The 23,209-nt window shown below is 52.0% G+C and overlaps 1 protein-coding gene across 4 annotated transcripts in view; it reads left to right on the top strand.

The window, feature by feature from the left end:
- Positions 1-23,209, top strand: part of LOC134910667 (nuclear RNA export factor 1-like) — a 219,251-nt gene that overhangs the window by 183,917 nt on the left and 12,125 nt on the right. For all 4 annotated transcript variants that reach the window (XM_063918971.1, XM_063918967.1, XM_063918969.1 and 1 more), the window contains 2 exons: positions 4,957-5,029; positions 20,325-20,492. In XM_063918971.1, the coding sequence (XP_063775041.1) occupies positions 4,957-5,029; positions 20,325-20,492 (241 nt within the window). The remainder of the gene's footprint in view (positions 1-4,956; positions 5,030-20,324; positions 20,493-23,209) is intronic.

Below are 23,209 nucleotides of genomic sequence, written 5' to 3'. Positions count from 1 at the left end.
TTCCCAGAGGTTCCGTACCCAACCTAGGGCACCTATGAACGTCTACTTGCTCGGGCGTGTGGAAGTATGCTATCCTCCCCAGCAAGTATCAGTCGTTGGAATGTCCCTGAGTGATCAGGCTACTTCCCTTAAAATAAAAAATTACACAAATCACGTTAACAATGTGCAAGTAGCGTTCTTATGAATATTCAAGACACGCTAATGCACACAATCACATGCGGTACATTCGTATCTGCACACAAGCAACTAATCTTATGTGCGGAACGATCAGTGGAATCGAAAATTTTGGCTGCGAATTCCTTCAGCAATGAGCTTTGTTGGCCTATATGGGTCTCGCACCAACCCTCTTCGGTTGTGCTCTCTACTTCTAGTCTGCTGTACCTGAACCTCCTGGTCCTTGACCTCCTGGTCTGTTATGTACAGCAGACTCTACTGCTCATAATATGTTGAGACTAACAAGGGACGCCTCCCAAGCCACCCCACGCTATCACTCTCGCTGATGTACCTCTTCCTACTGGCCTATGGTTCCCACGTTCGTAAAAAAAGAGAGATCTTATATATACACACTCTTACATTCGAACACTCTTATTTCTGTACAGAATGCCTTTCATTCAGTAATAGTCTAACCCAGAAGAATTGCAACAGAGAAAGTTTTTTTTTTTCTTTTAACTTTAACTTTTTGGATTTGAGATAGATTTGCGTTATTATCGCGTTACTTCCTTATCGCCTACTAAAACAATACTATCGTGCGGTTTGTATTATGTGGGCGTATCCGTACGCTCCGTTGCGTAATATACGCTCCGTGCGTCGACCCTTGCGTTGCGTACGCCCTGCCCTTGTAAGGACACGTGTACACAGACCAAGTACGTCCACAGTAACACAACTACACGTTTATCAATGTAAATGATTTTTAAGTGTAATCATTTACTGGGCACCACCCAAATCTCCCTTGTATTTCTAGGCGAGACTGTGTGCGTGCCTTTACAATTATTCCCTTAAATATTACTTTTTATCTTTTAACTATTAATAGCGACAAATCTCTCAGCACGTTATCACTAGTATGTGGCAATCAGGAGAATGAGATACGGACAAATACTACTAAACAAGAAATACAGGTGTGTGTGCTTATGCGTACGTACGCAAAACAGAAACTAAACAGTTTTAAAAGACAATAACGTACTGTTCCTACCTTCCGGTTCCGGATTCCCTCAGCACTCCTTACTAAGCTAAGCAGACGCTTTATCTGGTCAGCACTACGAGGGATAACACCTTCCCGCCCTTTGCTGACCGATAATGTCTGCTAAAGTTACCTAGTGCAGATATGTGAAGAGCGGGCGAGTCCCTAATTGATAAAGCCTATAGATTTATCCTATATTAAACACTCTAAAAGGTTAAGAGACTCAGTACGCTATTGGAGTATGTGGTACCGTAAGGGAACGCACTTAGCGTAGCGGACGCTTAGCCGTGGACGAGACGCACGAGCGGCACGTTCGCTCACGGCTTAATGCGTAGAGGCAAGCACGCTATAGGCTGCCGATTACCGTAATGATACGCTACCAGCGTAGCGGACGCTCGAGACCACGAGGAGATCACAAGCGGCGCTGACGCTCACAGAATTAAACCTTAATAACTATACTATAAGGAATGTACTTATACTGTAAACCTTTATGCAGTGATAAGGTGTAGATGCAATGCAGTGTAACCTTGTTAGTTTAAAAGCTGTATGAGTGTTTGTGACGCTCAGGGAACACTTAGCAATATAATAAACACTCAAATACCGGTCTAAGGTTCTAACACCTTTAAGGGAGAGAATAAACGTTCAATTGCAAAAGAATATACAGTACAGTTTATACACTACCAGGCTAACATAAATATCTAACAGAATTACTACACGTTAAAATACAATAGCAACACTATTACATTTAAGGGGAAGGAGAGAGAGAATGGCTTACAACAAATTAGGAGGTAAAATGGTTGCAGAGAACTTACGCACAAGGGGAAACAATCGCATGCGCCTTCCTGGATATCCAGCTCCCGATTATCAGTGATGAGAACCGTTGAGAAGAGTAGAATGGAGCTGGCCCAGGTCGGCTTGTCTTTATATACACTTACACACAGTACAGTACAATGGTCCCTACATTCTTATTGTTCATTGGACACAGGAATCCGTCTCAGCATTATAACAAAAGGTCATAGGTTGGTTCATACAGGTGGGCTGTGACTATTTCAAACTGCTCAAGTGGGAGGGAAACTCAGGTTTCCCGCCGCATGGGTAATAAACTGCAAATACAGCAAATGTCCATAAACTTCTTATAGTCATAACTATACGCACGAGCGATTAATCCGTTTCTAACCAACACCGGAATATTGCTAATTATATACCCTTCCGATGGATACTAAACACCACTGTGTAACCCCTGTCTGACCCTTCGTATCAAACAAAGAGGGATCTCTTTATCTCTGAACATGCTACATTAACTAAACTTTCAGATTCTATCAACGGGACCATAATCTACAAAATACATTATATGACTAAAATATGTAACGATTGAGTCGCCCGCTAGACGCACACAAACTCTACCGTAAATGCGCATACCGTGCGAGTGCATGCGACTGCGAGTATACGCACGCACGGGAGAGCTCATGCACGTGCAGCGGGCACACGCATGAGGTGCATATATGGCAATGTGCAGCGTGATATTTTTCTGACTTTGACAACGCAAACCATTATCACCGCATATGGCGGAAATATGTTGCGTGCTGTGAGGCCAGGAAGGCCCCAAAGGAGAAATTTCAGCTAGGTCGATTTCTGCACTTCCTACAGTCAGAGGTGACTATGGGCCTAAAATTGGGTTCCATTAAGGTCCAGATTTCGGCTCTATCAATTTTCTTCCAAAATAGAACTGGCTTCACTGCCTGAAGTTCAGACTTTTGTTAAGGGAGTGCTGCATAGTCAGCCCCCGTTTGTGCCTCAAGTGGCACCGTGGGATCTCAACGTGGTGTTGGATTTCCTGAAGTCGCATTGGGTTGAGCCACTTAAATCCGTGGAGCTACAATACCTCACGTGGAAAGTGGTCATGCTGTGGGCCTTGGCGTCGGCCAGGCGTGTATCAGAATTGGCGGCTTTGTCATACAAAAGCCCTTATCTGTATTTTATATGGATAAGGCGGAATTGAGGACTCGTTCCCAATTCCTTCCTAAGGTGGTATCAGTTTTTCATGTGAACCAACCTATTGTGGTGCCTGCGGCTACTTGGAATTTGGAGGATTCCAAGTTACTGGACGTAGTCAGGGCCCTGAAAAGTATATGTTTCCAGGACGGCTGGAGTCAGGAAAACTGACTCGCTATTTATCCTGTATGCACCCAACAAGCTGGGTGCTCCTGCTTCTAAGCAGACTATTGCTCGCTGGATCTGTAGCACGATTCAACTTGCACATTCTGCGGCTGGACTGCCGCACCCTAAATCTGTAAAAGCCCATTCCACGAGGAAAGTGGGCTCTTCTTGGGCGGCTGCCCGAGGGGTCTCGGCTTTACAACTTTGCCGAGCTGTTACTTGGTCGGGTTCAAACATTTTGGCAAGAGTCTACAAGTTTGATACCCTGGCTGAGGAGGACCTAGAGTTTGCTCATTCGGTGCTGCAGAGTCATCCGCACTCTCCCGCCCGTTTGGGAGCTTTGGTATAATCCCCATGGTCCTTACGGAGTCCCAGCATCCACTTAGGACGTCAGAGAAAATTAAGATTTTACTCACCGGTAAATCTATTTCTCGTAGTCCGTAGTGGATGCTGGGCGCCCATCCCAAGTGCGGATTGTCTGCAATACTTGTTTATAGTTATTGCCTAACTAAAGGGTTATTGTTGAGCCATCTGTTGAGAGGCTCAGTTATATTTCATACTGTTAACTGGGTATAGTATCACGAGTTATACGGTGTGATTGGTGTGGCTGGTATGAGTCTTACCCGGGATTCAAAATCCTTCCTTATTGTGTCAGCTCTTCCGGGCACAGTATCCTAACTGAGGTCTGGAGGAGGGTCATAGTGGGAGGAGCCAGTGCACACCAGGTAGTCCTAAAGCTTTCTTTAGTTGTGCCCAGTCTCCTGCGGAGCCGCTATTCCCCATGGTCCTTACGGAGTCCCAGCATCCACTACGGACTACGAGAAATAGATTTACCGGTGAGTAAAATCTTATTTTTAGCATCTGAAACTATTGATAAGGCCATTATGACTTGTCATTAAATGGAGACCTATGTATTAATGGCCTAGACTCATTGTTACTTCGGTTCTTGATTACAGCAGTACTCCTGACCATTTGCCATATTATCATCCCGGGGTGCAGTAGTTACTGCTAGTCATCCTGTTTTGTGGTGTGCAGGCAGCTGGCTGAGCAGGGGAAGCTGGTCCAAGTGTCCTGCCTGCTGGGGGTGGGGGCTGTGATACCCCATTGCAGTGTTTCCCAAACTCAGTCCTCAAGGCACCTTAACAGCTCAGGTTTTCAGGATATCCATACTTAAGCATAGGTGACTTTAATTAGTACCTGAATCAGTTTGATTTAGCCATCTGTGCTCAAGCATTAATAGCCTTAATTGCCCATAGCATCCAATCAGATACTAGCTATTATTTATAGACTGTACTAGATAAGTGATAACTAGAATCTGGTTGCCTTGTCCTCTTTAGAAGAATTGATAAATCTCCCCCTTATATCTAATTTGTCATTGTCATCCAGCCGACCGCCCCCTACGCACACTAAAATTATGCCGTATTCCTAGTGCCCCCAATTCCTAGTGTGCCCCCAATCCCTAGTGTGCCCCCAATCCCTAGTGTGCCCCAATCCCTAGTGTGCCCCAATCCCTAGTGCCCCCAATCCCTAGTGCCCCCAATTCCTAGTGTTCCCAATCCCTATGTTCGCAATCCCTAGTGTCGCCAATATATTTATGTCTCTGCTCACATTTCTCCCTACAGTGAATATGAACTGCAAGAAACCTTATATTCCCTTCTGGAGAACCTTTGTCATCACCCCGAGCTCGGACACCTGGTAGGCTCAGGCATAAAGACTCTTGGTTCTTTTTTTGTATTTTATTTCAATTTTATTTATTGGTTTCTAATAAGTACGGCCAGTTTCCTTTATACAAGATCTCAAGGGCTACATATAGGTCATGTGACGAGTGTAGTATATTTTGTGGACATGATCATAATCTCGACATTGACCCAGTTACCATCATGTTGACGCTGCTAAAATGTTGACAAAGTGTCCATGGTGGTCTACTGGTAACTTACCTGGTCCGGTAGCTCCACTGGTGTCTTCTGTGTCTAGTGGCGAAGTCATGATGACTTCTAGCGGAACCTGCAGCGATTCTGGTGGTGGATATGGCTAACCCTAACCTTCCCCTAACCATCTATTGCCACAACATTACCTTTCCCTCCCGTAGCCTAACCCTAAATGTTCCCCTAGTGCGTAACCCTTCCCGTAGCCCAACCCTAGTGTCTGACTGTAACCCTCTCCTCCCATAGCCTAATCCTCCCCCCTACTGCCTATCCCTAACCTCCCTCCCATATCCTAAACCTCCCCTAACTGTAACCATTCACGTATCCTATGCTAACCTTTCCTTAGTCTAACTCTAACTCTTCCCCTACTGCCTAACCCTAATCTCCCCACCCGTAACCTAACCCTACCTCTAGTGCCTAATATTTCCGTAGCCTAACTGTAACCCTAGTGCCTGACTCTAACCCTCCCCCTATTGCCTAACCTCCCCTCCCCTCCCGTATCTTTTGCCTAACCTTTCCTTAGCCTAACTCTAACCCCAGTGCCTAAACCCTCCTCTTACTGTCTAACTCTAATCCTCCCCTTACTGCCTATCCCTAACCTCCCCACCCGTAACCTAATCCTCCCTCTAGTGCCTAATCCTAACCTCCCCACCCGTAACCTAATCCTCCCTCTAGTGCCTAACCCTAACCTCCCCACCCGTAACCTAATCCTCCCTCTAGTGCCTAACCCTAACCTCCCCACCCGTAACCTAATCCTCCCTCTAGTGCCTAACCCTAACCTCCCCACCAGTAACCTAATCCTCCCTCTAGTGCCTAACCCTAACCTCCCCACCCGTAACCTAATCCTCCCTCTAGTGCCTAACCCTAACCTCCCCACCCGCTACCTAATCCTCCCTCTAGTGCCTAACCCTAACCTCCCCACCCGTAACCTAATCCTCCCTCTACTGCCTAACCCTAACCTCCCCACCCGTAACCTAATCCTCCCTCTACTGCCTAACCCTAACCTCCCCACCCGTAACCTAATCCTCCCTCTACTGCCTAACCCTAACCTCCCCACCCGCAACCTAATCCTCCCTCTAGTGCCTAACCCTAACCTCCCCACCCGTAACCTAATCCTCCCTCTAGTGCCTAACCCTAACCTCCCCACCCGTAACCTAATCCTCCCTCTAGTGCCTAACCCTAACCTCCCCACCCGTAACCTAATCCTCCCTCTACTGCCTAACCCTAACCTCCCCACCCGTAACCTAATCCTCCCTCTAGAGCCTAACCCTAACCTCCCCACCAGTAACCTAATCCTCCCTCTAGTGCCTAACCCTAACCTCCCCACCCGTAACCTAATCCTCCCTCTAGTGCCTAACCCTAACCTCCCCACCCGTAACCTAATCCTCCCTCTACTGCCTAACCCTAACCTCCCCACCCGTAACCTAATCCTCCCTCTAGAGCCTAACCCTAACCTCCCCACCCGTAACCTAATCCTCCCTCTACTGCCTAACCCTAACCTCCCCACCCGTAACCTAATCCTCCCTCTACTGCCTAACCCTAACCTCCCCACCCGTAACCTAATCCTCCCTCTACTGCCTAACCCTAACCTCCCCACCCGTAACCTAATCCTCCCTCTACTGCCTAACCCTAACCTCCCCACCCGTAACCTAATCCTCCCTCTAGTGCCTAACCCTAACCTCCCCACCAGTAACCTAATCCTCCCTCTAGTGCCTAACCCTAACCTCCCCGCCCGTAACCTAATCCTCCCTCTAGTGCCTAACCCTAACCTCCCCGCCCGTAACCTAATCCTCCCTCTAGTGCCTAACCCTAACCTCCCCACCCGTAACCTAATCATCCCTCTAGTGCCTAACCCTAACCTCCCCACCCGTAACCTAATCCTCCCTCTAGTGCCTAACCCTAACCTCCCCACCCGTAACCTAATCCTCCCTCTAGTGCCTAACCCTAACCTCCCCACCCGTAACCTAATCCTCCCTCTAGTGCCTAACCCTAACCTCCCCACCAGTAACCTAATCCTCCCTCTAGTGCCTAACCCTAACCTCCCCACCCGTAACCTAATCCTCCCTCTAGTGCCTAACCCTAACCTCCCCACCCGCTACCTAATCCTCCCTCTAGTGCCTAACCCTAACCTCCCCACCCGTAACCTAACCCTACCTCTAGTGCCTAATATTTCCGTAGCCTAACTGTAACCCTAGTGCCTGACTCTAACCCTCCCCCTATTGCCTAACCTCCCCTCCCCTCCCGTATCTTTTGCCTAACCTTTCCTTAGCCTAACTCTAACCCCAGTGCCTAAACCCTCCTCTTACTGTCTAACTCTAATCCTCCCCTTACTGCCTATCCCTAACCTCCCCACCCGTAACCTAATCCTCCCTCTAGTGCCTAATCCTAACCTCCCCACCCGTAACCTAATCCTCCCTCTAGTGCCTAACCCTAACCTCCCCACCCGTAACCTAATCCTCCCTCTAGTGCCTAACCCTAACCTCCCCACCCGTAACCTAATCCTCCCTCTAGTGCCTAACCCTAACCTCCCCACCAGTAACCTAATCCTCCCTCTAGTGCCTAACCCTAACCTCCCCACCCGTAACCTAATCCTCCCTCTAGTGCCTAACCCTAACCTCCCCACCCGCTACCTAATCCTCCCTCTAGTGCCTAACCCTAACCTCCCCACCCGTAACCTAATCCTCCCCTCTACTGCCTAACCCTAACCTTCCCCACCCGTAACCTAATCCTCCCTCTACTGCCTAACCCTAACCTCCCCACCCGTAACCTAATCCTCCCTCTACTGCCTAACCCTAACCTCCCCACCCGCAACCTAATCCTCCCTCTAGTGCCTAACCCTAACCTCCCCACCCGTAACCTAATCCTCTCCACCCGTAACCTAATCCTCCCTCTAGTGCCTAACCCTAACCTCCCCACCCGTAACCTAATCCTCCCTCTAGTGCCTAACCCTAACCTCCCCACCCGTAACCTAATCCTCCCTCTAGTGCCTAACCCTAACCTCTCCACCCGTAACCTAATCCTCCCTCTAGTGCCTAACCCTAACCTCCCCACCCGTAACCTAATCCTCCCTCTAGTGCCTAACCCTAACCTCCCCACCCGTAACCTAATCCTCCCTCTACTGCCTAACCCTAACCTCCCCACCCGTAACCTAATCCTCCCTCTAGTGCCTAACCCTAACCTCCCCACCCGTAACCTAATCCTCCCTCTAGTGCCTAACCCTAACCTCCCCACCCGTAACCTAATCCTCCCTCTACTGCCTAACCCTAACCTCCCCACCCGTAACCTAATTCTCCCTCTAGTGCCTAACCCTAACCTCCCCACCCGTAACCTAATCCTCCCTCTAGTGCCTAACCGTAACCTCCCCACCCGTAACCTAATCCTCCCTCTAGTGCCTAACCCTAACCTCCCCACCCGTAACCTAATCCTCCCTCTAGTGCCTAACCCTAACCTCCCCACCCGTAACCTAATCCTCCCTCTACTGCCTAACCCTAACCTCCCCACCCGTAACCTAATCCTCCCTCTACTGCCTAACCCTAACCTCCCCACCCGTAACCTAATCCTCCCTCTAGTGCCTAACCCTAACCTCCCCACCCGTAACCTAATCATCCCTCTAGTGCCTAACCCTAACCTCCCCACCCGTAACCTAATCCTCCCTCTAGTGCCTAACCCTAACCTCCCCACCCGTAACCTAATCCTCCCTCTAGTGCCTAACCCTAACCTCCCCACCCGTAACCTAATCCTCCCTCTACTGCCTAACCCTAACCTCCCCCACCCGTAACCTAATCCTCCCTCTAGTGCCTAACCCTAACCTCCCCACCCGTAACCTAATCCTCCCTCTACTGCCTAACCCTAAACTCCCCACCCGTAACCTAATCCTCCCTCTAGTGCCTAACCCTAACCTCCCCACCCGTAACCTAATCCTCCCTCTAGTGCCTAACCCTAACCTCCCCACCCGTAACCTAATCCTCCCTCTAGTGCCTAACCCTAACCTCCCCACCCGTAACCTAATCCTCCCTCTAGTGCCTAACCCTAACCTCCCCACCCGTAACCTGATCCTCCCTCTAGTGCCTAACCCTAACCTCCCCACCCGTAACCTGATCCTCCCTCTAGTGCCTAACCCTAACCTCCCCACCCGTAACCTGATCCTCCCTCTAGTGCCTAACCCTAACCTCCCCACCCGTAACCTAATCCTCCCTCTAGTGCCTAACCCTAACCTCCCCACCCGTAACCTAATCCTCCCTCTAGTGCCTAACCCTAACCTCCCCACCCGTAACCTAATCCTCCCTCTAGTGCCTAACCCTAACCTCCCCACCCGTAACCTAATCCTCCCTCTACTGCCTAACCCTAACCTCCCCACCCGTAACCTAATCCTCCCTCTACTGCCTAACCCTAACCTCCCCACCCGTAACCTAATCCTCCCTCTAGTGCCTAACCCTAACCTCCCCACCCGTAACCTAATCCTACCTCTAGTGCCTAACCCTAACCTCCCCACCCGTAACCTAATCCTCCCTCTAGTGCCTAACCCTAACCTCCCCACCCGTAACCTAATCCTCCCTCTAGTGCCTAACCCTAACCTCCCCACCCGTAACCTAATCCTCCCTCTAGTGCCTAACCCTAACCTCCCCACCCGTAACCTAATCCTCCCTCTAGTGCCTAACCCTAACCTCCCCACCCGTAACCTAATCCTCCCTCTAGTGCCTAACCCTAACCTCCCCACCCGTAACCTAATCCTCCCTCTAGTGCCTAACCCTAACCTCCCCACCCGTAACCTAATCCTCCCTCTAGTGCCTAACCCTAACCTCCCCACCCGTAACCTAATCCTCCCCCTACTGCCTATCCCTAACCTCCCCACCCGTAACCTAATCCTCCCTCTAGTGCCTAACCCTAACCTCCCCACCCGTAACCTAATCCTCCCCCTACTGCCTATCCCTAACCTCCCCACCCGTAACCTAATCCTCCCCCTAGTGCCTAACCCTAACCTCCCCACCAGTAACCTAATCCTCCCTCTAGTGCCTAACCCTAACCTCCCCACCCGCAACCTAATCCTCCCTCTACTGCCTAACCCTAACCTCCCCACCCGTAACCCAATCCTCCCTCTACTGCCTAACCCTAACCTCCCCACCCGTAACCTAATCCTCCCTCTAGTGCCTAACCCTAACCTCCCCACCCGTAACCTAATCCTCCCTCTACTGCCTAACCCTAACCTCCCCACCCGTAACCTAATCCTCCCTCTACTGCCTAACCCTAACCTCCCCACCCGTAACCTAATCCTCCCTCTACTGCCTAACCCTAACCTCCCCACCCGTAACCTAATCCTCCCTCTACTGCCTAACCCTAACCTCCCCACCCGTAACCTAATCCTCCCTCTAGTGCCTAACCCTAACCTCCCCACCCGTAACCTAATCCTCCCTCTAGTGCCTAACCCTAACCTCCCCACCCGTAACCTAATCCTCCCTCTAGTGCCTAACCCCTAACCTCCCCACCCCGTAACCTAATCCTCCCTCTAGTGCCTAACCCCTAACCTCCCCACCCGTAACCTAATCCTCCCTCTAGTGCCTAACCCTAACCTCCCCACCCGTAACCTAATCCTCCCTCTAGTGCCTAACCCTAACCTCCCCACCCGTAACCTAATCCTCCCTCTAGTGCCTAACCCTAACCTCCCCACCCGTAACCTAATCCTCCCTCTAGTGCCTAACCCTAACCTCCCCACCAGTAACCTAATCCTCCCTCTAGTGCCTAACCCTAACCTCCCCACCAGTAACCTAATCCTCCCTCTAGTGCCTAACCCTAACCTCCCCACCCGTAACCTAATCCTCCCTCTAGTGCCTAACCCTAACCTCCCCACCCGTAACCTAATCCTCCCTCTAGTGCCTAACCCTAACCTCCCCACCCGTAACCTAATCCTCCCTCTAGTGCCTAACCCTAACCTCCCCACCCGTAACCTAATCCTCCCTCTAGTGCCTAACCCTAACCTCCCCACCAGTAACCTAATCCTCCCTCTAGTGCCTAACCCTAACCTCCCCACCCGTAACCTAATCCTCCCTCTAGTGCCTAACCCTAACCTCCCCACCCGAAACCTAATCCTCCCTCTACTGCCTAACCCTAACCTCCCCACCCGTAACCTAATCCTCCCTCTACTGCCTAACCTCCCCACCCGTAACCTAATCCTCCCTCTAGTGCCTAACCCTAACCTCCCCACCCGTAACCTAATCCTCCCTCTAGTGCCTAACCCTAACCTCCCCACCAGTAACCTAATCCTCCCTCTAGTGCCTAACCCTAACCTCCCCACCCGTAACCTAATCCTCCCTCTAGTGCCTAACCCTAACCTCCCCACCCGTAACCTAATCCTCCCTCTAGTGCCTAACCCTAACCTCCCCACCCGTAACCTAATCCTCCCTCTAGTGCCTAACCCTAATCTCCCCACCCGTAACCTAAACCTCCCTCTACTGCCTAACCGTAACCTCCCCACCCGTAACCTAATCCTCCCTCTAGTGCCTAACCCTAACCTCCCCACCCGTAACCTAATCCTCCCTCTACTGCCTAACCCTAACCTCCCCACCCGTAACCTAATCCTCCCTCTAGTGCCTAACCCTAACCTCCCCACCCGTAACCTAATCCTCCCTCTACTGCCTAACCCTAACCTCCCCACCCGTAACCTAATCCTCCCTCTAGTGCCTAACCCTAACCTCCCCACCCGTAACCTAATCCTCCCTCTACTGCCTAACCCTAACCTCCCCACCCGTAACCTAATCCTCCCTCTAGTGCCTAACCCTAACCTCCCCACCCGTAACCTAATTCTCCCTCTAGTGCCTAACCCTAACCTCCCCACCCGTTACCTAATCCTCCCTCTAGTGCCTAACCCTAACCTCCCCACCCGTAACCTAATCCTCCCTCTAGTGCCTAACCCTAACCTCCCCACCCGTAACCTAATCCTCCCTCTAGTGCCTAACCCTAACCTCCCCACCCGTAACCTAATCCTCCCTCTACTGCCTAACCCTAACCTCCCCACCCGTAACCTAATCCTCCCTCTAGTGCCTAACCCTAACCTCCCCACCCGTAACCTAATCCTCCCTCTAGTGCCTAACCCTAACCTCCCCACCCGTAACCTAATCCTCCCCCTACTGCCTATCCCTAACCTCCCCACCCGTAACCTAATCCTCCCTCTAGTGCCTAACCCTAACCTCCCCACCCGTAACCTAATCCTCCCCCTACTGCCTATCCCTAACCTCACCACCCGTAACCTAATCCTCCCTCTAGTGCCTAACCCTAACCTCCCCACCAGTAACCAAATCCTCCCTCTAGTGCCTAACCCTAACCTCCCCACCCGCAACCTAATCCTCCCTCTACTGCCTAACCCTAACCTCCCCACCCGTAACCTAATCCTCCCTCTACTGCCTAACCCTAACCTCCCCACCCGTAACCTAATCCTCCCTCTAGTGCCTAACCCTAACCTCCCCACCCGTAACCTAATCCTCCCTCTACTGCCTAACCCTAACCTCCCCACCCGTAACCTAATCCTTCCTCTAGTGCCTAACCCTAACCTCCCCACCCGTAACCTAATCCTCCCTCTACTGCCTAACCCTAACCTCCCCACCCGTAACCTAATCCTCCCTCTACTGCCTAACCCTAACCTCCCCACCCGTAACCTAATCCTCCCTCTAGTGCCTAACCCTAACCTCCCCACCCGTAGCCTAATCCTCCCTCTAGTGCCTAACCCTAACCTCCCCACCCGTAACCTAATCTTACCTCTAGTGCCTAACCCTAACCTCCCCACCCGTAACCTAATCCTCCCTCTAGTGCCTAACCCTAACCTCCCCACCCGTAACCTAATCCTCCCTCTAGTGCCTAACCCTAACCTCCCCACCCGTAACCTAATCCTCCCTCTAGTGCCTAACCCTAACCTCCCCACCCGTAACCTAATCCTCCCTCTAGTGCCTAACCCTAACCTCCCCACCCGTAACCTAATCCTCCCTCTAGTGCCTAACCCTAACCTCCCCACCCGTAACCTAATCCTCCCTCTAGTGCCTAACCCTAACCTCCCCACCAGTAACCTAATCCTCCCTCTAGTGCCTAACCCTAACCTCCCCACCCGTAACCTAATCCTCCCTCTAGTGCCTAACCCTAACCTCCCCACCCGTAACCTAATCCTTCCTCTAGTGCCTAACCCTAACCTCCCCACCCGTAACCTAATCCTCCCTCTAGTGCCTAACCCTAACCTCCCCACCCGTAACCTAATCCTCCCTCTACTGCCTAACCCTAACCTCCCCACCCGTAACCTAATCCTCCCTCTAGTGCCTAACCCTAACCTCCCCACCCGTAACCTAATCCTCCCTCTAGTGCCTAACCCTAACCTCCCCACCAGTAACCTAATCCTCCCTCTAGTGCCTAACCCTAACCTCCCCACCCGTAACCTAATCCTCCCTCTAGTGCCTAACCCTAACCTCCCCACCCGTAACCTAATCCTCCCTCTACTGCCTAACCCTAACCTCCCCACCCGTAACCTAATCCTTCCTCTAGTGCCTAACCCTAACCTCCCCACCCGTAACCTTATCCTCCCTCTACTGCCTAACCCTAACCTCCCCACCCGTAACCTAATCCTCCCTCTAGTGCCTAACCCTAACCTCCCCACCCGTAACCTAATCCTCCCTCTAGTGCCTAACCCTAACCTCCCCACCCGTAACCTAATCCTCCCTCTAGTGCCTAACCCTAACCTCCCCACCCGTAACCTAATCCTCCCTCTAGTGCCTAACCCTAACCTCCCCACCCGTAACCTAATCCTCCCTCTAGTGCCTAACCCTAACCTCCCCACCCGTAACCTAATCCTCCCTCTAGTGCCTAACCCTAACCTCCCCACCAGTAACCTAATCCTCCCTCTAGTGCCTAACCCTAACCTCCCCACCCGTAACCTAATCCTCCCTCTAGTGCCTAACCCTAACCTCCCCACCCGTAACCTAATCCTCCCTCTAGTGCCTAACCCTAACCTCCCCACCAGTAACCTAATCCTCCCTCTAGTGCCTAACCCTAACCTCCCCACCCGTAACCTAATCCTCCCTCTAGTGCCTAACCCTAACCTCCCCACCCGTAACCTAATCCTCCCTCTACTGCCTATCCCTAACCTCCCCACCCGTAACCTAATCCTCCCTCTACTGCCTAACCCTAACCTCCCCACCCGTAACCTAATCCTCCCTCTACTGCCTAACCCTAACCTCCCCACCCGTAACCTAATCCTCCCTCTAGTGCCTAACCCTAACCTCCCCACCCGTAACCTAATCCTCCCTCTAGTGCCTAACCCTAACCTCCCCACCCGTAACCTAATCCTCCCTCTAGTGCCTAACCCTAGCCTCCCCACCCGTAACCTAATCCTCCCTCTAGTGCCTAACCCTAACCTCCCCACCCGTAACCTAATCCTCCCTCTACTGCCTAACCCTAACCTCCCCACCCGTAACCTAATCCTCCCTCTAGTGCCTAACCCTAACCTCCCCACCCGTAACCTAATCCTCCCTCTACTGCCTAACCCTAACCTCCCCACCCGTAACCTAATCCTCCCTCTACTGCCTAACCCTAACCTCCCCACCCGTAACCTAATCCTCCCTCTAGTGCCTAACCCTAACCTCCCCACCCGTAACCTAATCCTCCCTCTAGTGCCTAACCCTAACCTCCCCACCCGTAACCTAATCCTCCCTCTAGTGCCTAACCCTAACCTCCCCACCCGTAACCTAATCCTCCCCCTACTGCCTATCCCTAACCTCCCCACCCGTAACCTAATCCTCCCTCTAGTGCCTAACCCTAACCTCCCCCACCCGTAACCTAATCCTCCCCCTACTGCCTATCCCTAACCTCACCACCCGTAACCTAATCCTCCCTCTAGTGCCTAACCCTAACCTCCCCACCAGTAACCTAATCCTCCCTCTAGTGTCTAACCCTAACCTCCCCACCCGCAACCTAATCCTCCCTCTACTGCCTAACCCTAACCTCCCCACCCGTAACCTAATCCTCCCTCTACTGCCTAACCCTAACCTCCCCACCCGTAACCTAATCCTCCCTCTAGTGCCTAACCCTAACCTCCCCACCCGTAACCTAATCCTCCCTCTACTGCCTAACCCTAACCTCCCCACCCGTAACCTAATCCTCCCTCTAGTGCCTAACCCTAACCTCCCCACCCGTAACCTAATCCTCCCTCTACTGCCTAACCCTAACCTCCCCACCCGTAACCTAATCCTCCCTCTACTGCCTAACCCTAACCTCCCCACCCGTAACCTAATCCTCCCTCTAGTGCCTAACCCTAACCTCCCCACCCGTAACCTAATCCTCCCTCTACTGCCTAACCCTAACCTCCCCACCCGTAACCTAATCCTCCCTCTAGTGCCTAACCCTAACCTCCCCACCCGTAACCTAATCCTCCCTCTAGTGCCTAACCCTAACCTCCCCACCCGTAACCTAATACTCCCTCTAGTGCCTAACCCTAACCTCCCCACCCGTAACCTAATCCTCCCTCTAGTGCCTAACCCTAACCTCCCCACCCGTAACCTAATCCTCCCTCTAGTGCCTAACCCTAACCTCCCCACCCGTAACCTAATCCTCCCTCTACTGCCTAACCCTAACCTCCCCACCCGTAACCTAATCCTCCCTCTAGTGCCTAACCCTAACCTCCCCACCAGTAACCTAATCCTCCCTCTAGTGCCTAACCCTAACCTCCCCACCAGTAACCTAATCCTCCCCCTACTGCCTATCCCTAACCTCCCCACCCGTAACCTAATCCTCCCTCTACTGCCTAACCCTAACCTCCCCACCCGTAACCTAATCCTCCCTCTACTGCCGAACCCTAACCTCCCCACCCGTAACCTAATCCTCCCTCTAGTGCCTAACCCTAAACTCCCCACCCGTAACCTAATCCTCCCTCTAGTGCCTAACCCTAACCTCCCCACCCGTAACCTAATCCTCCCTCTAGTGCCTAACCCTAACCTCCCCACCCGTAACCTAATCCTCCCTCTAGTGCCTAACCCTAACCTCCCCACCCGTAACCTAATCCTCCCTCTAGTGCCTAACCCTAACCTCCCCACCCGTAACCTAATCCTCCCTCTAGTGCCTAACCCTAACCTCCCCACCCGTAACCTAATCCTCCCTCTAGTGCCTAACCCTAACCTCCCCACCCGTAACCTAATCCTCCCTCTAGTGCCTAACCCTAACCTCCCCACCCGTAACCTAATCCTCCCTCTAGTGCCTAACCCTAACCTCCCCACCAGTAACCTAATCCTCCCTCTAGTGCCTAACCCTAACCTCTCCACCAGTAACCTAATCCTCCCTCTAGTGCCTAACCCTAACCTCCCCACCCGTAACCTAATTCTCCCTCTAGTGCCTAACCCTAACCTCCCCACCCGTAACCTAATCCTCCCCCTAGTGCCTAACCCTAACCTCCCCACCCGTAACCTAATCCTCCCTCTAGTGCCTAACCCTAACCTCCCCACCCGTAACCTAACCCTAACCTCCCCACCCGTAACCTAATCCTCCCTCTAGTGCCTAACCCTAACCTCCCCACCCGTAACCTAATCCTCCCTCTAGTGCCTAACCCTAACCTCCCCACCCGTAACCTAATCCTCCCTCTAGTGCCTAACCCTAACCTCCCCACCCGTAACCTAATCCTCCCTCTAGTGCCTAACCCTAACCTCCCCACCCGTAACCTAATCCTCCCTCTAGTGCCTAACCCTAACCTCCCCACCAGTAACCTAATCCTCTCTCTAGTGCCTAACCCTAACCTCCCCACCAGTAACCTAATCCTCCCTCTAGTGCCTAACCCTAACCTCCCCACCCGTAACCTAATCCTCCCTCTAGTGCCTAACCCTAACCTCCCCACCCGTAACCTAATCCTCCCTCTAGTGCCTAACCCTAACCTCCCCACCAGTAACCTAATCCTCCCTCTAGTGCCTAACCCTAACCTCCCCACCCGTAACCTAATCCTCCCTCTAGTGCCTAACCCTAACCTCCCCACCCGTAACCTAATCCTCCCTCTAGTGCCTAACCCTAACCTCCCCACCCGTAACCTAATCCTCCCTCTAGTGCCTAACCCTAACCTCCCCACCCGTAACCTAATCCTCCCTCTAGTGCCTAACCCTAACCTCCCCACCCGTAACCTAATCCTCCCCCTACTGCCTATCCCTAACCTCCCCACCCGTAACCTAATCCTCCCTCTAGTGCCTAACCCTAACCTCCCCACCCGTAACCTAATCCTCCCTCTACTGCCTAACCCTAACCTCCCCACCCGTAACCTAATCCTCCCTCTACTGCCTAACCCTAACCTCCCCACCAGTAACCTAATCCTCCCTCTAGTGCCTAACCCTAACCTCCCCACCAGTAACCTAATCCTCCCCCTACTGCCTATCCCTAACCTCCCCACCCGTAACCTAATCCTCCCTCTACTGCCTAACCCTAACCTCCCCACCCGTAACCTAATCCTCCCTCTACTGCCTAACCCTAACCTCCCCACCCGTAACCTAATCCTCCCTCTACTGCCGAACCCTAACCTCCCCACCCGTAACCTAATCCTCCCTCTAGTGCCTAACCCTAACCTCCCCACCCGTAACCTAATCCTCCCTCTAGTGCCTAACCCTAACCTCCCCACCCGTAACCTAATCCTCCCTCTAGTGCCTAACCCTAACCTCCCCACCCGTAACCTAATCCTCCCTCTAGTGCCTAACCCTAACCTCCCCACCCGTAACCTAATCCTCCCTCTAGTGCCTAACCCTAACCTCCCCACCCGTAACCTAATCCTCCCTCTAGTGCCTAACCCTAACCTCCCCACCCGTAACCTAATCCTCCCTCTAGTGCCTAACCCTAACCTCCCCACCCGTAACCTAATCCTCCCTCTAGTGCCTAACCCTAACCTCCCCACCCGTAACCTAATCCTCCCTCTAGTGCCTAACCCTAACCTCCCCACCAGTAACCTAATCCTCCCTCTAGTGCCTAACCCTAACCTCTCCACCAGTAACCTAATCCTCCCTCTAGTGCCTAACCCTAACCTCCCCACCCGTAACCTAATTCTCCCTCTAGTGCCTAACCCTAACCTCCCCACCCGTAACCTAATCCTCCCCCTAGTGCCTAACCCTAACCTCCCCACCCGTAACCTAATCCTCCCTCTAGTGCCTAACCCTAACCTCCCCACCCGTAACCTAATCCTCCCTCTAGTGCCTAACCCTAACCTCCCCACCCGTAACCTAACCCTAACCTCCCCACCCGTAACCTAATCCTCCCTCTAGTGCCTAACCCTAACCTCCCCACCCGTAACCTAATCCTCCCTCTAGTGCCTAACCCTAACCTCCCCACCCGTAACCTAATCCTCCCTCTAGTGCCTAACCCTAACCTCCCCACCCGTAACCTAATCCTCCCTCTAGTGCCTAACCCTAACCTCCCCACCAGTAACCTAATCCTCTCTCTAGTGCCTAACCCTAACCTCCCCACCAGTAACCTAATCCTCCCTCTAGTGCCTAACCCTAACCTCCCCACCCGTAACCTAATCCTCCCTCTAGTGCCTAACCCTAACCTCCCCACCCGTAACCTAATCCTCCCTCTAGTGCCTAACCCTAACCTCCCCACCAGTAACCTAATCCTCCCTCTAGTGCCTAACCCTAACCTCCCCACCCGTAACCTAATCCTCCCTCTAGTGCCTAACCCTAACCTCCCCACCCGTAACCTAATCCTCCCTCTACTGCCTGTCCCTAACCTCCCCACCCGTAACCTAATCCTCCCTCTACTGCCTATCCCTAACCTCCCCACCCGTAACCTAATCCTCCCTCTACTGCCTAACCCTAACCTCCCCACCCGTAACCTAATCCTCCCTCTACTGCCTAACCCTAACCTCCCCACCCGTAACCTAATCCTCCCTCTAGTGCCTAACCCTAACCTCCCCACCCGTAACCTAATCCTCCCTCTAGTGCCTAACCCTAACCTCCCCACCCGTAACCTAATCCTCCCTCTAGAGCCTAACCCTAACCTCCCCACCCGTAACCTAATCCTCCCTCTAGTGCCTAACCCTAACCTCCCCACCCGTAACCTAATCCTCCCTCTACTGCCTAACCCTAACCTCCCCACCCGTAACCTAATCCTCCCTCTAGTGCCTAACCCTAACCTCCCCACCCGTAACCTAATCCTCCCTCTAGTGCCTAACCCTAACCTCCCCACCCGTAACCTAATCCTCCCTCTAGTGCCTAACCTTTCCGTTGCTTAACTGTAACCCTAGTGCCTGACTCTAACCCTCCTCCTATTGCCTAACCCTCTCCTCCCCTCCTGTAGCCTCATCCTAACTCTCCCTCTAGTGCCTAACCCTCCCATAACCTAACTCTAACCTTCCCCCTACTGCCTATTCCTTACCTTCCCTCCTGTGTCCTAACCTTTACTCTCCCTCTAATGCCTAACCTTTCCATAGCCTAACTGTAACCCTAGTGCTTAAACCCTCCCCTTTCTGCCTAACTCTAACCCACCCCTTACTGCGTAACCCTTACCTCCCCTTTCGTATCCTAGCCATCCACTGTCGCAGCCTTACCCTTCCCTCCCCTCCTGTAGCCTATCCCTAACCCTTCCCCTAATGCCTAACCCTACTGCCTAATTGTAACTCTCCCCTCCTGTATCCTAACCCTCTAGTGCCTAACCTTTCTGCAGCCTAACTGTAACCCTAGTGCCTGACTCTAACCCTCCCCCTACTATCTAACCCTTCCCTCCTCTAACCATCCACTGTTGCAGCCTTACCCTCCACCCCACAGCCTATCCCCTAACCCTTCCATAGTCTAAGCCTACTGTCTAACTCTAGCCCTCCCCTCCTGTAGACTAACTCTCCCTCTAGTGCCTAACCCTAACACCTGAACTGTCCACCTACTGTCTAACCATAACCTCCCCTCCCATAGCCCAACCCTAACCCACTCCATGTGCACACGGTAACATCGATCACTGTAGTGTCATTTTGTGTCACTCTCTTCTTCAGCCGTCTCTGTAACCTGCTCCCAGCTTAGTGTCAGGTACACATGGGAACACTGTGATCGCTGTAATGTTATTATGTGTCACTCTCTCCCTGTTTTCAGTGCGCAGATCTTGAACGATCAGATGGTAATAAATAATTTGCATGTTGATCTGCAAGAAACGTCTTCACTTCAACCTCCAAAACCCTTACTGGCACCCCTAGAAGCGCCACCTTCTCCTGCTTCCAGCGATGATACCATCAGCACTGTCGTCTCTGAATATACAGGAAAGTGAGTTTAAACCATTTAATAACCAAATAGATCATTTAGACGGCCTTTCAGCCGATATGGGGCAGCAGAGGACCCAATAACGGTGGCAGTGATCCACGTACCCTCGCTGCGCTCAGCACAGGTTACTATTCCCAGTCGTAGTCCACGTGGATGGTAAAGTATAAAAAAGTTGAAAATGTAAGCATTTCTTCAGGGTCCATCAGGCTCCACAGGGGAGACAATAAGGTGTATGTGGTTGGATAGGACCAGGCACCAAACAGTTAAAGCTTTTACAGCTCCCACAATGCTCCGGTTCATCCCCCCCTATACCCCGTCCACAGCCCAGGCTATTCAGTTTCATTTTGGTGACTGCAGGAGCCGGTTCACCTTCATCAGTGGGGCTGCTATTAAGCAGCCCAAGCTTTTAGTTTTATGATTTACTTTATTTCTCTGACGTCCTAGTGGATGCTGGGAACTCCGTAAGGACCATGGGGAATAGCGGGCTCCGAAGGAGGCTGGGCACTCTAGAAAGATTTATGACTACCTGGTGTGCACTGGCTCCTCCCACTATGACCCTCCTCCAAGCCTCAGTTAGATTTTGTGCCCGGCCGAGGTTGGATGCACACTAGGGGCTCTCCTGAGCCCTTAGAAAGAAAGTATAGATTTAGGTTTTTTATTTTCAGTGAGACCAGCTGGCAACAGGCTCACTGCAGCGAGGGACTAAGGGGAGAAGAAGCGAACTCGCCTGCTTGCAGCCGGATTGGGCTTCTTAGGCTACTGGACACCATTAGCTCCAGAGGGATCGACCGCAGGCCCAGTCCTTGGTGTTCGGTCCCGGAGCCGCGCCGCCGTCCCCCTTACAGAGCCAGAAGCAAGAAGAGGTCCGGAAAATCGGCGGCAGAAGACATCAGTCTTCACCAAGGTAGCGCACAGCACTGCAGCTGTGCGCCATTGCTCCTCACACAGACTTCACACTCTGGTCACTGAGGGTGCAGGGCGCTGGGGGGGGGCGCCCTGAGAAGCAATAATAACACCTTGGCTGGCAAAAATACCACAATATATAGCCCCAGAGGCTATATATGTGGAAAATACCCCTGCCAGAATATAGAAAAAAGCGGGAGAATAGTCCGCGGAAAAGGGGCGGAGCTATCTCCCACAGCACACTGGCGCCATTTCTCCTTCACAGATCCGCTGGAAGGAAGCTCCCTGGCTCTCTCCTGCAGTCTACACTACAGAAAAGGGTAAAAACAGAGAGGGGGGGCACTAAATTTAGGCGCAGTATAAATTATATAGAAAAGGCAGCTATAGGGGACATAACTCAGTTAGTCCCTGCATTATATAGCGCTCTGGTGTGTGCTGGCATACTCTCACTCTGTCCCCCCAAAGGGCTTTTGTGGGTCCTGTCCTCAGTTGGAGCATTCCTTGTGTGTGTGCGGTGTGTCGGTACGGCTGTGTCGACATGTTTGATGAGGATAATGATGTGGAGACGGAGCAGATGCCTTTAGAAGGGATGTCACCCCCTGCGGGGCAGACACCTGAGTGGTTGAGCTTATGGAAAGAAATGAGTGCACGTATAGACTCCTTACATAAGAAATTTGACGACATGCCAAATGTGGGACAGCCGACTTCTCAGCTCGTGCCTGTCCAGGCGTCGCACAGGTCATATGGGGCTCTAAAACGCCCGCTACCTCAGACCGCAGACCCAGATGTCGACACTGATACTGACACCAGTGTCGACGACGATGAGTCTAACCTGATGCCCACTAAGGCCATTCACTGCATGATTGAGGCAATGAAAGAGGTGTTACACATTTCTGATATAAATACAGGTACCACTAAAAAGGGTATTATGTTTGGGGAGAAAAAACTACCCGTAGTTTTTCCCCCATCAGATGAATTAAATGAAGTGTGTGAAGAAGCGTGGGCTTTCCCTGATAAAAAATTGGTAATTCCTAAGAAGGTACTAATGGCGTTCCCTTTCCCGCCAGAGGATAGGTCACGTTGGGAAACACCTCCTAGGGTGGATAAAGCGCTCACACGTTTGTCTAAAAAGGTGGCACTACCGTCTCCGGATACGGCCGCCCTCAAGGAACCTACTGATAGAAAGCAGGAGGCGATCCTGAAGTCTGTATATACACACTCAGGCATTATACTTAGGCCAGCTATTGCGTCAGCTTGGATGTGCAGTGCTGCCGCTGCGTGGTCAGATAAACTGTCAGAAAATATTGACACATTAGACAGAGACACGATCCTGTTAACCATAGACCATATAAAAGACTCAGTCTTATATATGAGAGATGCACAGAGGGAAATCTGCCGACTGGCATCTAAAGTAAGTGCATTGTCCATTTCTGCTAGGAGAGGCTTATGGACTCGCCAGTGGACAGGAGATGCAGATTCTAAAAGGCACATGGAAGTGTTGCCATATAAGGGTGAGGAATTATTTGGGGATGGTCTCTCGGACCTAGTTTCCACAGCAACGTCTGGGAAGTCAGCATTTTTACCCCATATCCCCTCACAGCCTAAGAAGGCGCCGTTTTATCAGGTTCAGTCCTTTCGGACCCAGAAAAACAGGCGTGGAAAAGGCGGGTCTTTTCTATCCAGAGGCAGAGGTAGGGGAAAAAGGCTGCAACAAACAGCAGGTTCCCAGGAGCAAAAGTCCTCCCCCGCTTCTTCTGCCAAGTCCGCCGCATGACGGTGGGGCTCCACAGGCGGAGCCAGGTACGGTGGGGGGCCGC

This window comes from Pseudophryne corroboree, chromosome 4 (genome assembly GCF_028390025.1).
Source record: "Pseudophryne corroboree isolate aPseCor3 chromosome 4, aPseCor3.hap2, whole genome shotgun sequence".
Lineage (NCBI taxonomy): Eukaryota > Metazoa > Chordata > Amphibia > Anura > Myobatrachidae > Pseudophryne > Pseudophryne corroboree.
This window is presented reverse-complemented; position numbering and strand designations above follow the sequence as displayed.